Genomic DNA, 15,203 nt, shown 5'->3' with positions numbered 1-15,203 from the left:
GTCTGAATTTGGTCCTTCATAAAGTGAATATCTTTAAATTCATCGTTCCCAGTGTTGGTAAATACAGCCCTAACTGCAACCTGCTTATTGAATCCAAGTCAGTTGATATTTTAACATATATGACCTGTATTGTAAGTGCTTGCATTCTAGATTTTTCCTGTTTGCTTTACGTAACGGGAGAGATACTTGGTGTTCATTTTTCAAGTTGTCTTCGATGGGTCCCTTTGTTCCTGTGTGGACTGGTGTAAACCTTTCTGGTGTGTCTCTGCAGAACCTTCTTCCACCTTTGGGAACTGTTGCTCATTCAGGGAACTGGAAAAATTTTCTTGAACAGGTTATTGAAAGTGCTTTTGAGGTGATGAAACTGAAGGACTTCACTTCCTGTGCCATTGGCTTGTTCATGACAGATCTGACAGGAAGCATTATGATGAATCTTAGGAGAGTGCACCAGATTTCCGTCATGATTTAGGGAGCATATTGCATTCATGAGGATTTCTTCCTCAGTATCTCATATGTCTTGGGGCAGAATGGTATTTCAGATATGGTGAAGGTAAACCTGAATCTGAGGAAGGAGAGCTGTGGAAATAAGGGCTCAGATACTCCTTGGAGAATCTAGAAGGAGCTGCAACTTTAAAACCTTGTAATGTACTGCCATCAAGGGAACAGTGCATTGGTTACAATGTGATTTTTCAATAGGTGAAATTCTTCCTCTGATTAGTGATTAAAAACTAGAAATGTCAAACCTGTGAACACACTCTAGTTTCTTCTTAAAGTTAGAAATGGGGAATACTACTATTCCTTCCAATTTTTTTCTTGGCATATGATGCTGGATATGACTTTTATATTCATAGTAGTTGGAACCAAGCAGTGACAGTCAATCACAGGTATATAAACTACCTTTCTTGTGTGAAGGTGGTAGAGTTTCCCTTACGTCTGGAAGACACCACTTGTATATGAAAAACAGCAAACTTGAGTAAACATAGTTTTGTCAAATGTTAAAAGGAAATACTTGAAGTCTATGGACATGTTAAAATTGTAGTGTATATAGATAGGTAAAAGGTAAATCTTCAAGAAGTGAAGTCCTTGCGTGACTTTCAGTGAATCATAAAAGTATTTTGCGCTTCTCTTTTCTCATAAGAACAATAGTGCTGTCAGTAGAGATTTATATATTCTTTGTGATCGTCCATCTTCCCTCTTCCAATTCTGTGTCAAAAAAATCAACATTTTCATGATATCGTTGAAATAAGGCTTTTCCTTCTACCCATGCATACTGTAAGTAGTACTTTATCAGCTGTCCTTCTACCTCCTTAATAATGACTGGAATTCTAAATTTCCAGTAAGGTTATTCAATAATCACACACTAACTGAATGTTTCAAAGGTAAGGAATGACTACAGAGGGAAGTTAAATATACTCCTTTGATCAGAAATTTTACATATATCTTTTATTGATATAGATCGGCTATTCCATAATGATACCTCTTCCTTTGTGAGGGCCCTTCACAAAGTGATAGAAATATGTTGACATGTTAGAAATAACATAATGGCATACCCAAAAATTTTAATAATTGGCTTTACATTGAAATGTTTTCCTCTCTAGTCTAGAGAAACAAGGCAAAAGGATAGCATCTGGCATGTTAATGACCTTTATGAGTTGATTACAATTACATTCATAACTGTATATTTCATAATAAATACAGTTATTGGAGCAGTTATGCCATTTACCACTCTTAATAAAGTTCCTATAAATGCCACCAAAATCTTGAGAAAGTTCTCAAGTGGAAAGTATTTGAGGAAGTCCCTTCACAAATGAAGAGAACACAATTAAATTCCAGTCAGTCTCCAATTTGACTACTTAAGGAGACCCCATCATTGAGTAGGACATCTAGTCCTAGTTCATTCTAGCTGCCGAACTGAGATTTGTTGCACAGTGCTTCATCTAAACTGGTGGGCAAAACTGCTAACATTAGAGTATCTAGTTTGATCTTCCCTTTTCCATAATGTATGATGTAAAACATTATTTTCAATACTAACCTTCTGCTGCATTATGGATTAAATACATGTTACTAGATTAGCCAGAATTCTGAAACTTTTTAACGACTCTGAATGAGTTGAAAATTGACATTTGAATTTTTTATCACTGTAGATGAAACTGAAACGAAATTACAATCAATCAACGAAAATATCCTCTATGAAGGAGCAGGGGATAATTACTCATGGTGAGCCTCTAATATAACCCACCTCTTCATGGAATTGAACTTTGAATACTGTCATTTTAGGAAGGATACAAATATCTCACCCAAACACCCACACACCCACACACACCACAAGTATGTGAAAGCAAATATCACTTGTAAGGAAATAATAAGTAATAATGAAAAAGCTAAAGAATAAAACAATTTGTAATTAACGTTTACAAATGAATTAAGAGTTCTAGAAAAGTTGGCTGTAAGACAAAACTTAAATGACAATCTTATTTCAACTGCTTGACACGATGGGAATGTATTTGTATTACCGTTACAAATACAAGGGAGCTACTGTCAATGATTCCATGGAATCTTATTCTTCAGGGGATCATTAGATCCACTGTCCTTTCAGTTTAGAGAGACTGTAAAATAGCCATATTGTAGAGATCACTGACTCCAGTAATAGTGAATTGTCATAGCGACCTTTCACGATGGCTGTGTGTGAATTACACTCCTCAGTCAGCATGAACTCCAGAATATGTTCAGCAGATATGACACATTTCTACCGACATAATGCCCTGATGTAAAACTACCAAGCACTGCATTAGCAAGGAATGCCCTATAAAATTCCAAGATATTGAGAAAAATTAATATAATCGTACATAGAAGGACTGAAGCAGAAAATCTTAACATAAATGTAATCTAACTACATGTATTCTATGTGCATATTAAAGAAACATCAATTTAAAAGTGAATTAAACTTGAATTTAAAATTCAGCTTACCTGTTCACAGAAACTAAGTTCTCTCTAGAGTTGTTCTTTTAGACATAACACTTGAGTGACAAAACCCAAAATGTCCAAACAAACTTAATGGAGGGCTTAAGTTTTTTGTTTCTACGTAGCTGGCTATATTTATTTTACATTCATTATTTGGACTCAATAATTGTTTCGGAATTGCCCTTCTTCTAGCCCTTTTAAGTTTCTTTATTCCCTCAGTAAGGCATTGGATAAGGTACAAGGCACTTATTTATATGCTCAGTACATTCACTCAGAACATGTGTAGAATTTAATTGTAATGACATGGTTTCTCAACATGTGAACCATTTTTTGAGGTGAGGGTGGTGATGGAGAACTGAATGTCATTTCACGATGTCAAAAAGAGCAGGCCATTGCAATGGGTTATTGGAGTGGATTATTCTGACCCAACTGTATACCCAGAAGGGAATGGCTTGGCCAGAACAGAAACATTGGGCCTGACTAGTGAGTCACAACACAGTACTTTCTCAAAAAAAAAAAATGAAGTACAAATTAAGAAAGTAAATGAATTGGCATTGATAATAAAGATTTCCCAGAAGAGGAAATGCCTTCTAAGAATCCAAGTTCAACATCTTCTCCCCAAATTAAATGGACAGACCCTGACTACTCAGGAAGATGAAGTGACTCCCTCAGTGTGAGTCCTAAGGAAATATTACAGAGGAAGTAATCCATGCAATTCCCCAGCCATTGTGCATCTTCTCCACTCCACAGGAAACAGAGATTATATCTCTGACAAACTTTGCAGCTCTATAACACTACTACCTTTCTGTTTCTTAAAAAGAAACGAGCAAGTCCTTCGATGATATAACAATTGTATTGACGTTAAAAACACACTTATTATATTTCATGTTTGTTGAGGCTGCTTTTGAACATCAAACCACTTTCATGGGCAGCTTTCCCATTTTCAGCTTCTTGAATTTGTAAACATTAAAACCACATTTGTTGAAAGTCAGAAACTAATATTTAACACTTTCTCATATGAAAAATACTTCCAATGACAGGCTAAATGAAGTTCCTCTTTTTGGAAGGTGAAATGTTCTTGAAAAATTTTTACTGACTTCCCCACAATCAGATCAGATTCATCTTCCAAAGTCCTTACCAATGGAAAAACTTTTGTGGTAGAGAAAGTTTTTAGAAAAATTATGCTATGTAGACTTTTGATATTTCATACTGAGCATTTCTATTGAATAGTTTTTACTTCTTTTTCAAGTGAGGTCCTCATGGTTAAAACAGAAGACATTAAGATAGACATCACTAGTGACTGTGATGGTAAGTTTTTTTCACTTTATCTTCACCTTTGGTGATTTCATTGTTTATACAGTCAATTGCAGAATATTGAGATTCAACCCAGTCAGTGAAGTATATACTTATCAGAAGCAGTCTAAATTAGGAAACTTTTCATAATGACATACTAGGAGAAATCTCTCTTGTAAATACATTCAGTGGAACATTCAATAATCACCTTTACCCCAAACCAGTAAAACCTTTCCTCCATTTTCTACAAGAGTTACTGATACACAGTGTTTTCTTACACATTTCCACACCATAAACATACCCCCAATTGCCAAATCTACCTACCATTTCCTCCCTTCCTTTTCATAGGCACTTGGTACCCAATAATACACTGAGTAATCCTGTGAAGCTACAATATAGACTGAGGACAATGAAGTGGATTACTCAGAAAAATTTATTTACTACATTGATCAAGAACTAGCTATATGCATGTAAAGACTGTATCTTCTTCATCTTTGCTTACTTAGGACACCTGGCTGATGTGTTCTAGATGTTTACTGAATCAATGCTCTTTCAAAGGTGGAAAAATCTCATTTACAAATACAAGAAAATAAAGAGTTTTAGATTTATTGCCTTTTTTACCTAGGGGATGTGAAATAGACTGATTGGTCCCAATAGTCGATGAAACATTCCTTTATGCGTGAGTGGGGAGTTATAAAAATCTGTGTCTGTACCAGTGTAAGGAGTTGACAGCTGGTAACATCTGCTCTCATTGATCAGACTAGCAATGCATTAGATGCCTGGGGTCTTAGAGAATTGTCTGACATTTTTATTTTCCATTAAAATGCTTGGTGCTAACCCATTTTTGAACTGTTTGTATTTATGATTTCCACATAAATGTCACACCTTTAGATGAAGAGTGTACGGGGTTTCCCGGGAAACCATACACAGAAGGAGAAGAAACAAGTTATCTTCTAGGATGGTGAGCTTCCATTTTTCTCTGTAACTTTATTAGAATTAGCTTTCTATTGTGAACTGAGACACTCTGAAGAGGTCTTTTTAAAAAATGGATAAAATTCTAATGAAAAAATGATCCCCAGCAAATTTTGTTTTTTCAATATTCTCTCCAAGTAACAAGAAACAAATAGCATTTAAAATTTAAATGACTACTGTTGCAAAGATGGCAGTGAAATTCATCATCTGCACATTACATTGATTCAAAGGCCTGTTACACTCTATGTTTATTTATGTGTTCACAATCAGTCCTTATGAATATGATTGTTCAGTATAGGATAGATTCATAGTCAGATACATTTACAGAGAATGTACAAAACCCATGGAACAGGCTCTAGAAACAGGTTATAGGGTCACCAAAAAGGAAAGGCTTATGAGATCATTGCTGTTTAATTCTCTTCCGGAATCAGTACCCAGTTCAAGAGTGCATTGACCAGGGAAAATACAACTCTACTTGAAAAATAGCAATGGCAAAGACCACTAACAATATGCTTTGTGAAAAGAGACATATATGAAATTCAAAGCATTGTATAATATTCATATTTTCAAGACTAGAACAACTCACAAGTTACAATAGTCAACAAAAATACTACCAAATTTTACTTTCTATGATATGTCCATATTCATGAAACACTTTTGAATTTCTTCAAAGAAAGTAAAGCCTGTGGGGTGTGGAACTAAAATAGTGGAGGGAAACCATGAAGTTGCCTGAGCTCTCCCCAGGTTCCCTCAGAAACAACATTCAATCAGGTCTTCAAATGCATTCTGAAACAACAGAGCCCACAAAAGATGGAATGAAAGAAATCCCCAACTTGAGATAACTTAGTAAGACTCCAGTAAAAGTCTTCTCACTTGGGTAAAAGGGAAGTACAGCTCAGTGTTGATGGTGTCTATGCAAGTTAGGGGGAATATGCTCTTACACATTGCATGGATCAGCAACTGAGGTTCTTCATTCCCTACTCAGCAGGAAAGAAGTACAGCCTCTAGCCCCAGAGTTGAAAATAAAGTGGAAGTTACAGAAAACGAGCACAACAGGTGTGACTAGGCCAGGCCGCACTGTAGCACAGTGGCCAAGCCACAAACACATTAGAGCTCACCATGGAAAGCCAGGGACTTAGTCCTTGCCTTTCAGCACAAGAAGATGGATATAGTGTACCCAGTGACCCAGGAGTAGACCTCAACTTGAAGGGTCACAACTTAGAATAAAAAATGAGAAAAAAACAGAAGAGAGCGCTGACCACAGAAAGTTACTACTGCTACATAGAAGAGCAAAGAACACACTCAGAAAAGGGTGTCAAATACCAACATATAAATTGTCAAAGAGAATATGACTTGGTTTTAAATTTTCAGTTTAAATAGAAAATACTGCAAGCAACCAAGAAGAAAGAATTCTAATATCAAGGAGCCACAGTCAGCTTCACAGTGGACATAGCAGACTCTCCAGTAAGTGACTGGAGGGCATGAAAATGATATTTTGTATGGCGAAGAAACTTGGGTCACCATGAAGTACAGAATTTGCCTAGGAAACCTTAGTATAAAATTTCAAGAGAAAAGGTGGACATTCGATGAAATATGGGGAACTTTCAAACATTTCTTTGAAAATATTACAACTGACCAGAAAATTTGATCTTCAAATACAAGGCGCAAGAGATGCACAAGAAGTTAAACAGCATAGAGATAAAGGAAGTTGTTATATACTATATATACTATATATATATATGTATGTGTATATGTATATATATATGTATTTATAAAGTTACCTACATATGTACATATACATTTATATATACATATATATATATATAGGCATATATATATATATATACATACATATATACAAATATGGGTGTAAGGTATAAGAAAGGTTTAATGAGATGATATGAAAAAAGTAAATGCTGAATAAATGATTGTACTTGGCAGAAGAGGAAAGGAGGATGGAGAACAGCATAAATTTTGTTACAAGAAGAACTGCAAAGATTTATTGTATACTTCAGGTAATGACGGGAGGGGCTGAGAAGTATTTCCACCTTATTCTCATTGGATTTGGTTCAAAGAGGGAATAACATAGACACTTACTTGCATGCAGTCATTTATCTTCCACAGTAGCGAAGTCTGAGGGGAAAGGGGAAAGAAAACGAAAGGGGAATTTAGAGGATGGAGGCCCAAAATAGGGCAGAAGCAGGAGAGGTAAGTTGAAAGAAAGGAGGGTGGTTGATAAAAAGGAGGGCACATTGAGGGAGAATGTGGTCAGAAGTCAAATATAGGTGAAGAGGTGACAAGGGGAAATGAAAAAGAAAAAGTTAAGCAAGGGGGAAAGGAGGTGAAATACACAGTAAACATAAACGGGAATGCGATAAACTCTCTCATAAAGTGGAAGCAGATAGCAGAGCGGATTATAAACCAGAATACTACAATATGTGCTTAACAAGAAACACATTCGAAGCAGAGGGGTAAACACAAAGTAAAAGAAACAGGTCAGAGCAGAATATCTTATGCTTTAGTTGAAATAAGACAAAAGAAAACAAAACAAAAAACAGGGGTGGTAACTCTGATCTCAGACAAAGCAAAACTAAAAAGAGGTCCAACTAAAGGAGATAAAGAAAGAAACTTCATCTTGCTAAAAGGCACGATAGACAATTAAGTAATGTCAATCATCAACATGTATGTACCAAGAAGTATGGCATCCAAATTCTTAGAGAAGAAGTTAATTGAGTTACAGGAAGAAAAAGCTAGCAAAAGTATATAGCGGGAAACCTCAAACTCCACCTCTGAGAACTAAATAAACTCAAAGCAAAGTAACCAAGAGAGAAGTTAAGGAAGTGAATAGAAATCTGGAACAATTATATAAGATAGATGTCTAGAGAAAACTGAATTGGGAAAGAAAAGTACATACTTTTCTCTCAGTGTTACATGCAACCAACACAAAAATTGACGATGTGGTAAAGAACAAAAACCTCACAATCAAATGAAGAAGGGCAGACATATAAAATGCATTCTTTTCAGATCACGATGCAAGGAAAAAATGTGTGTAAGAAAAGGCCATTGAACAATAGGCTAAAAAGGAATTGGAAGCTAAATAATCCAATCCTAAAGAGTGAGTTGGACAAACCATAAATCATAGAAACCATTATTGCTCAAAGAGAACAACAATAAGAAAAACATATCCCAAAATTTAAGGCATGCAGTCAAAGCAGTTCTTGGGAATAATTTCATTTCTAAATGCTTTTGTAAATAAAATAAAGAACAGATCATTGACTTGGGTATGCAACTAAAGACCTAGAAGAAGAGAAAATTAAACATACCCAATTACACAGAAAATTAGGTATATAGAAAATCAAAATCAAATTTTATGAATGATAAAATTGCAACTAAAACAATAAATCAACTTTAAAATAAATTTAAGAGATAATTTCACTTAAAAATATTAGATAAACATTTGCTTGATTTGATTAATAACAAGAAAGAAGAAACCCAAATTGCCATGATCAAATATGAAAAGTGTGAATTAACTACCCCTAAAGGGGAAGTTAAAGCAATAATTGGGATCTATATTGCCTCACTGTAGGCCAAAAAATAGCACAATCTAAATGAAAAGAATGAATATTTACAAAAATAAAAGTTTCCTAGATTAGTAAAGAAGAAATGAAATATTTAATCCCAATTTAGAAAAAATATTAACATCAATGAAATCCTCAGAAAAAAGAAACCATAAGGCCAGGTGGATTTACACACAAATTCAACCAAATATTTAAATCACACTTAATTCCAATCCTATGTAAGCTATTTGGAAATATAGGTGAAAGAGTGTTGCCGAATTCCATTTTTGTAACACATTTGGTAGTGACATCTAAACTACGAAGAGCCAAAAGAGAAAAAGGAAATTATAGGCCACTTTCTCTAACGAATATTGATGCAAGAATTTTAAATAAAGTGTTAAGAAAGAGAGCACAGCAATTTATCAAGAGGACAATACATTATGACCAGGTGTGAGTTATACCGCGCATGCAAGGCTGGTTCAACTTTAGGAAAACTATGAAAATATTTGAACATATCAATAAAAAAACTAAGATAAATCATATGATTCTCTTTATAAATGCAGAAAATGGTTTTGAAAGAATACAGCAACCATTTCTATTAAAAACATGAGAGAACATAGGAATAAATGTTGTTTTCCTTAAAATTATAAGCGTTATCTTTCTCAGTCATAAAGATATATTATATGCGGTGGACATAGCTAGCAGCTTTCCCAGTACAATCCGGAAGTAAATAAGAATGCTTATTATTCTCACAATTATTCAATACCATCCTAAAAATGTTATCTTTAGCAATAAAAAATAAATGGAACGAAGCAGGAAAGGTGGTGACGAAGCAACCCTTTGCAGAAATTATAATGGTATACTTAGAGAATCAACAAGAAAAGCAAACAAACAACCAAAAAAAAAAAAAAACCAAACGTCTTTATTATCAAGTTTAACAAAGTTGTAAGATAAAAAATAAATCCATAGAAATTATTAGCATTTCTATATATGACTATCAAAGCTCAGCAGCAAGAGATAGAAAGAGAAATTTCATTTAATATAACTGTACACCATAGATAATGATTGAGAATCTACCTGCCAATACAATATCAGGAACTACATAAAAAAATCTGCAAAACAACACTTTTCACACATATAAAGTTAGATTGAAACAATTGGAAAAATACCAGTTGCTCATTGGGTTGGCTCAGCTAGTTTAATACAAATGACAATTAAGTATAAAACCATTTATTCATTGCCATACTAATTGGAATACCAAAAATTAGTTTACAGACCTAGAAAATACAACAATATCCCTGTGGAAGGATAAAAGCTCAAGAATATCAAGTGAAATGATGAAAAAATGCAAAGGAAGATGGCATCTTCATGCCAAATCTAAAAGTATATTTTAGGGCAGTAATCACAAAAACTTTTTGGTACTGGCTAAGAAACAGAGTGGTAGATCAATGGAGGAGATTAGGTACACAAGAAACTGTAGTAAATGATGATACATATCTACTCTTTGATAAATCTAAAGACTCCAGCTTCTGGGATGAGAACTCATTATTTAACAAAAGAAGTGCTCGGAAAACTCAAAAACCACATGACATTAACAAGGCATAGATTCAACATTTCACACCTTATACCAGAATGAAGAACTTGTGCCCTTCCTTGAGAGTGGCCTTTTGGACTGACTCCAAATTTAACAGAATAACTCCTGTTATTATGGGGACTTTTTTCTCTGACGTTCAAATTCGGGCAACAGTCCACACGACAACCTAGATGGCCACATGTGCCCTAGTGGTCGCATGTTTTCCATGTGTACTTCATTTAGACATTGAGTGTTACTATAAGCAAAGAAGGAGGTCAAAGAATAGTTTGCCTGTCAGACTTATGAAGAAGTGAAGAATTTATGACCAAACCAGAGACAGGAAACGCAAAAAGTATCTTTTGGATTACATTCAAGAAAAAAAAATTTGCACAAACAAAACCAATGCTATAAAGACTAGAAGGAAGCAGAAAACAAGGAAACAATTTTAGTAGTCCCTGTTTCTGCAAAAGGACTCATTTCTCAATAAATAGATAACTGAATCAAGTTTCTAGGAATATATTATTCCCCTACTGATAAATGATCAAATGATATGAACAGGGAATTATCAGATGGAGAAATTAAAGCTATCGGTACTCATATAAAACTGTTCTAAGTCACTGTTTATTAGAGACATATAAATTTCAAAACTCTGAAGTACCACCTCACTCTTACCCCACGAGGAAATATGGCAGAAAAGGAAAATGATAAATGTTGAAGATGAGGCAAAAATTGATACACTTATGCATTGTTAATGGAGTAGTGAACTGAACCAACACTCTGGAGAGCGATTTGGAACTCTGCACAAAAGGCTATAAAACTCTACCTTGTTTTGTATCTAGAAAAAGCATTACTAGGTCAACGTCTCTAAGATATCATAAAGACTAGAGAAAATAACCTACATGTACAAAAATATTTATAGTAGCTCTATTTGTGGTGGCAAAGAATTGGAAATTGAGGAGATGCCCATCATCTGGGGAATGGCTGAACAAGTTGTGGCATATGAATGTAGTGGAATGCTATATTTTTTTTCATAAGACATGATGAGCAGGCACATTTTAGAAAAAAACCCCTCAAATTCCCAAGAACTGATGCCTAATGAAGTGAGTAGGACTAGAAAATATTGTACACAGTAACATCAAGATTATTTGATGATCATCCATGAATGAGTAAACAATTCAAAGGTCTAGTGATGGAAAATGCTAAACACATCCACAGAATGATGCATGGAGCTTGAAAGTAGATTGATACATATATTCTCCTTTTTTTGGTCTTTTCTTTCTCATGGTTTCCTCCTTTGATTCTGACTTTCTTTCACAACATGACTAATGTGGAAATATATTTGCCATGATTGTACATATATAACCTACATAAATTGCTTGCTGTCTTGGGGAGGGGAAAGGAAACAGGAGGGACGTGTAAAAATTTTGAACTGAAAATCTTACAGAAATGAAGCATGAACACTATATTTACACGTACTTAAAAATTAAATATTAAAAAGAAATTAAACTTTAGTTTGCTTTCTTTCAATTGCGAAACTGAGAAAAGAATACACACAACACAAAAACACACACACAGGCAAACACACATCAAGGTGACCAAATGATATGGAGACTCAGAAACTTACAATTGGTTTTATATTAATATGCACAGACTCTCCCTCAGTCAACTGGATTCATCTTCGAATGCCCTTAGATATTACGGAGAGAATTACAAAGACAATACTAAGAGACAGAGTGGTTGTTAAGTGAGTTTTAGAGATGTCATGTTTATGTGTTTGACATTTTCCAATGAGGAAATATATTTAAAAGTTTTACTTTTTGTTCAAGGTTGGTTCCTGTGTGCATTGTCACTGAACACACAGAAGAGAGTTCCAGTGACAGTGACGGTGAGTTTCTCCCCTTTATTTTGATACTTGCTCATGTTATCACATATTATTATAACAACCTAAGCTAACAAAATTTCTTCAGAATGACATGTATTGAAGAACTCTTATCTAAATGAACACCTCAATGACCACAGTTATTTAACTGACTTAGGAAATTTTGTTTTTCTTTCTTTAACGTGTGCACTTATATTTGAGCAGGTCTAAATGTATTCCTAAAAACTCCTCCCCACCCCAAATACTGGCACGAATCTCATAAAACTATCAAGGAGAGTGTAAAGTGTTCATTCACATCTATCTTGGGGGCAGGGAGGGAATTTAGAGGGACATTCGATATGGCTCAGAATTTCTTTAAAAAGGAGCAAATATTAAGGTGGAAAAACAAGTTTTTTTTTCAATGATTACATAATTTGTATGTTAAGTAATATTTGTACCTCCATGCCACCCACCTCCACATCTGGATGTGTTACTTAGCTCTTTTGCTGTCGCAGAGGACAGTCTTCACAACTGCTGTAGCAATGCATTATACAATACAATGTACAATATTTGGAATGAATATTTAATAAAAGCAAAAAGCAAATGTACAACCAGAATCCTGAAATCCGTTGTAGAACATTGTAGATATTTGCCTTCAACATCAATGGACTGTTCATCATCTTCATCGTTTCAGTTTTTAAATCCTGAGTCAAGAGTCAAAAAAAACAAATCAAAACAAAGAAACAAAGAAACAAATAAAACTATGCCAGTCTCATGTCATTCACTGGGCAATTATCATGTCACACCCCTTTTTAACAAAAGTTATTTAGTTATTGTTTTATTCGTTTTCAGTCTATTACAATCACTTCCATATATCTCAGATTTTTTTTCCCTTCCCTCCCCCTCCATCTCCCCTAACTCCCTCCTCCCTTCCTCTGACGGCATACAGTTTTATTCAGGTTCTACACATACATTTCTATTAAATGCATTTTCACCTTAGTCATGTTGCATAGAAGAATTAAAATGAATGGGAGAAATCATAAAAGACACCAAAACATAATGTAAAAGCAAATGATCTGCTTCATTCTATGATCGAATTCCATTGTTCTATCTCTGGATGTGGAAAGTATTTTGCCTTAAGAAACCATGAGGAATTTTTTAAGTCCTTGCATTGCAATGAAGTCTACCAGTAAAATTCCTCGCACACTGTGGGTTTTTTTGGGCACCAATTTCTCCTCGTTCTGCTCCTTTCACTCACCATCAGTTCATGTAAGTTTTTGCAGGCCTCTCTGAAGTCGTCCTGTTCACGATTTCTTACCACACAGTATTATTCCGTTACATTCATATACCACAATTTATTCAGTCATTCCCCAATCAAGGCCATCCCCTTCATGTCCAGTTTTTGGTCAGCAAAAAGAGAGCTGCTATGAACACTTTGTACATGTGGGACCCTTTCCCATTTTTTATTTTCTCTTGGGGATAGAGTCCCAGAAGCGATATTGCTGGATCAAAGCATGTGCACATTTTTGGAGCCCTTTGGCCATAGTTCCAAATTGCTTTTCAAAATGGTTGGATCAGTTCACAGCTTCACCAACAATGGATTAGTGTTCCAACTCTCCCACATCTTCCCCAACGTATATCACCATCGTCATGTTTTGTCTTGTTAGCCAATCTGATAGATATGATGTGGTTTCTCAAAGTTTTTTTTTTTATTTCCATCTCTCATTCAATAGTGATTTAAGGCATTTTTTTCATATGACAATAGAGAGCTTTAATTTCTACTTCAGAAAACTGCCTGTTCATATCCTTTGACCAGTTATCATTTGGCAAATGATGTGTATTCTTGTGCATTTGACTCAATTCTCTATACATTTTAGGAATGAGGCCTTTATCATAGACACTAGTTGCAATAATTCTTTCCCAGTTTTCTGCTTCCCTGTGTATCTTGTTTGCATTGGGTTTGGTTGTGAAAACCTATTCAATTTAATGTAGCCAAAACTATCCATTCTGCACATCATAATGTTTTCTATCTCTTGTTTAATCCAAAATTCTTCCCTTCCCCATAAATATGGTAAATACACAATTTCTTGCTCCAGTAATTTGTTTATGGTGTCAATCTTTATATGTACATCATGCATCCATTTGGAATTTTTCCTTGCCTGTGGTGTCAGGCATTGGTCTATGCCTAGTATCCACCAAACTGTTATCCCGGTTTCCCAGCAATTTCGTAGAACAGTGAGTTCTTATACCAAATGCTGGGGTTCTTGGGTTAATGAAACAGTAGATTACTATATGCATTGAATGCTGTGTCTTGAGTACTTAACTTATTCCACTAGTCTACCCTTCTATGTCTCAGTCCATACCAACTGATTTTAACTGTCACACAATTTTGCAAAAAAAAAAAAAAAATTTAAAAATCCCCAGTAGACTGTTCATTTAGAAGCATTTGAGGTGGAAAATAGAGAGCCTAGATTTATCACACTCCTGCTTGCTGATCCACATGACCCCAAAACGCTGAGCAGAAATTGCAAAGTCTGTATGGAAAGCCTAAGGGACCAGTGCAGGAGAGTGGTCTTGTCCTAGCCAAAGGGCAGCAGAGTGAGGAAGAGGCGGAGGAACTTAACACAGCCACAGCAGCAACAGGGATAGTTGCAGTCACTGTTTCGGGAGCCTTATGCCCATAGGCTGTGGGGGGATGGAGAGGCTGATAACACACAACCCCTCCCTTACTGGAAGCAAAAGCTAAGTAGACAAAGAGCTCAAAAATCAAGTAAACATCTGAGGAAATGAGCAAAATCAGAAACAGTTTCCAAATATAGAATCTCACTTTGTTGACAAGGAACATCATAACACGCAAACAGTAGAAAGCCAAGGCAAAGTTCCTCAATTCAAAGACTAAAAGAAAATTATGAATTGGTCTTAGGCCATGGAAGAACTGAAAAAGAATTTTGGAAATCAAGTAAGAGAACTACAGCAAAAATTGGGAATA

The 15,203-nt window shown here is 35.1% G+C and overlaps 1 protein-coding gene across 3 annotated transcripts in view; it reads left to right on the top strand.

The window, feature by feature from the left end:
- The window catches only part of LOC140512538 (uncharacterized), a 58,271-nt gene that overhangs the window by 32,339 nt on the left and 10,729 nt on the right, over positions 1 to 15,203 (top strand). For all 3 annotated transcript variants that reach the window (XM_072621693.1, XM_072621692.1, XM_072621694.1), the window contains exons 9-12: positions 2,145 to 2,217; positions 4,211 to 4,269; positions 5,146 to 5,215; positions 12,183 to 12,241. In XM_072621693.1, the coding sequence (XP_072477794.1) occupies positions 2,145 to 2,217; positions 4,211 to 4,269; positions 5,146 to 5,215; positions 12,183 to 12,241 (261 nt within the window). The remainder of the gene's footprint in view (positions 1 to 2,144; positions 2,218 to 4,210; positions 4,270 to 5,145; positions 5,216 to 12,182; positions 12,242 to 15,203) is intronic.

This window comes from Notamacropus eugenii, chromosome 6 (assembly GCF_028372415.1).
Source record: "Notamacropus eugenii isolate mMacEug1 chromosome 6, mMacEug1.pri_v2, whole genome shotgun sequence".
NCBI classification, from domain to species: domain Eukaryota; kingdom Metazoa; phylum Chordata; class Mammalia; order Diprotodontia; family Macropodidae; genus Notamacropus; species Notamacropus eugenii.
This window is presented reverse-complemented; position numbering and strand designations above follow the sequence as displayed.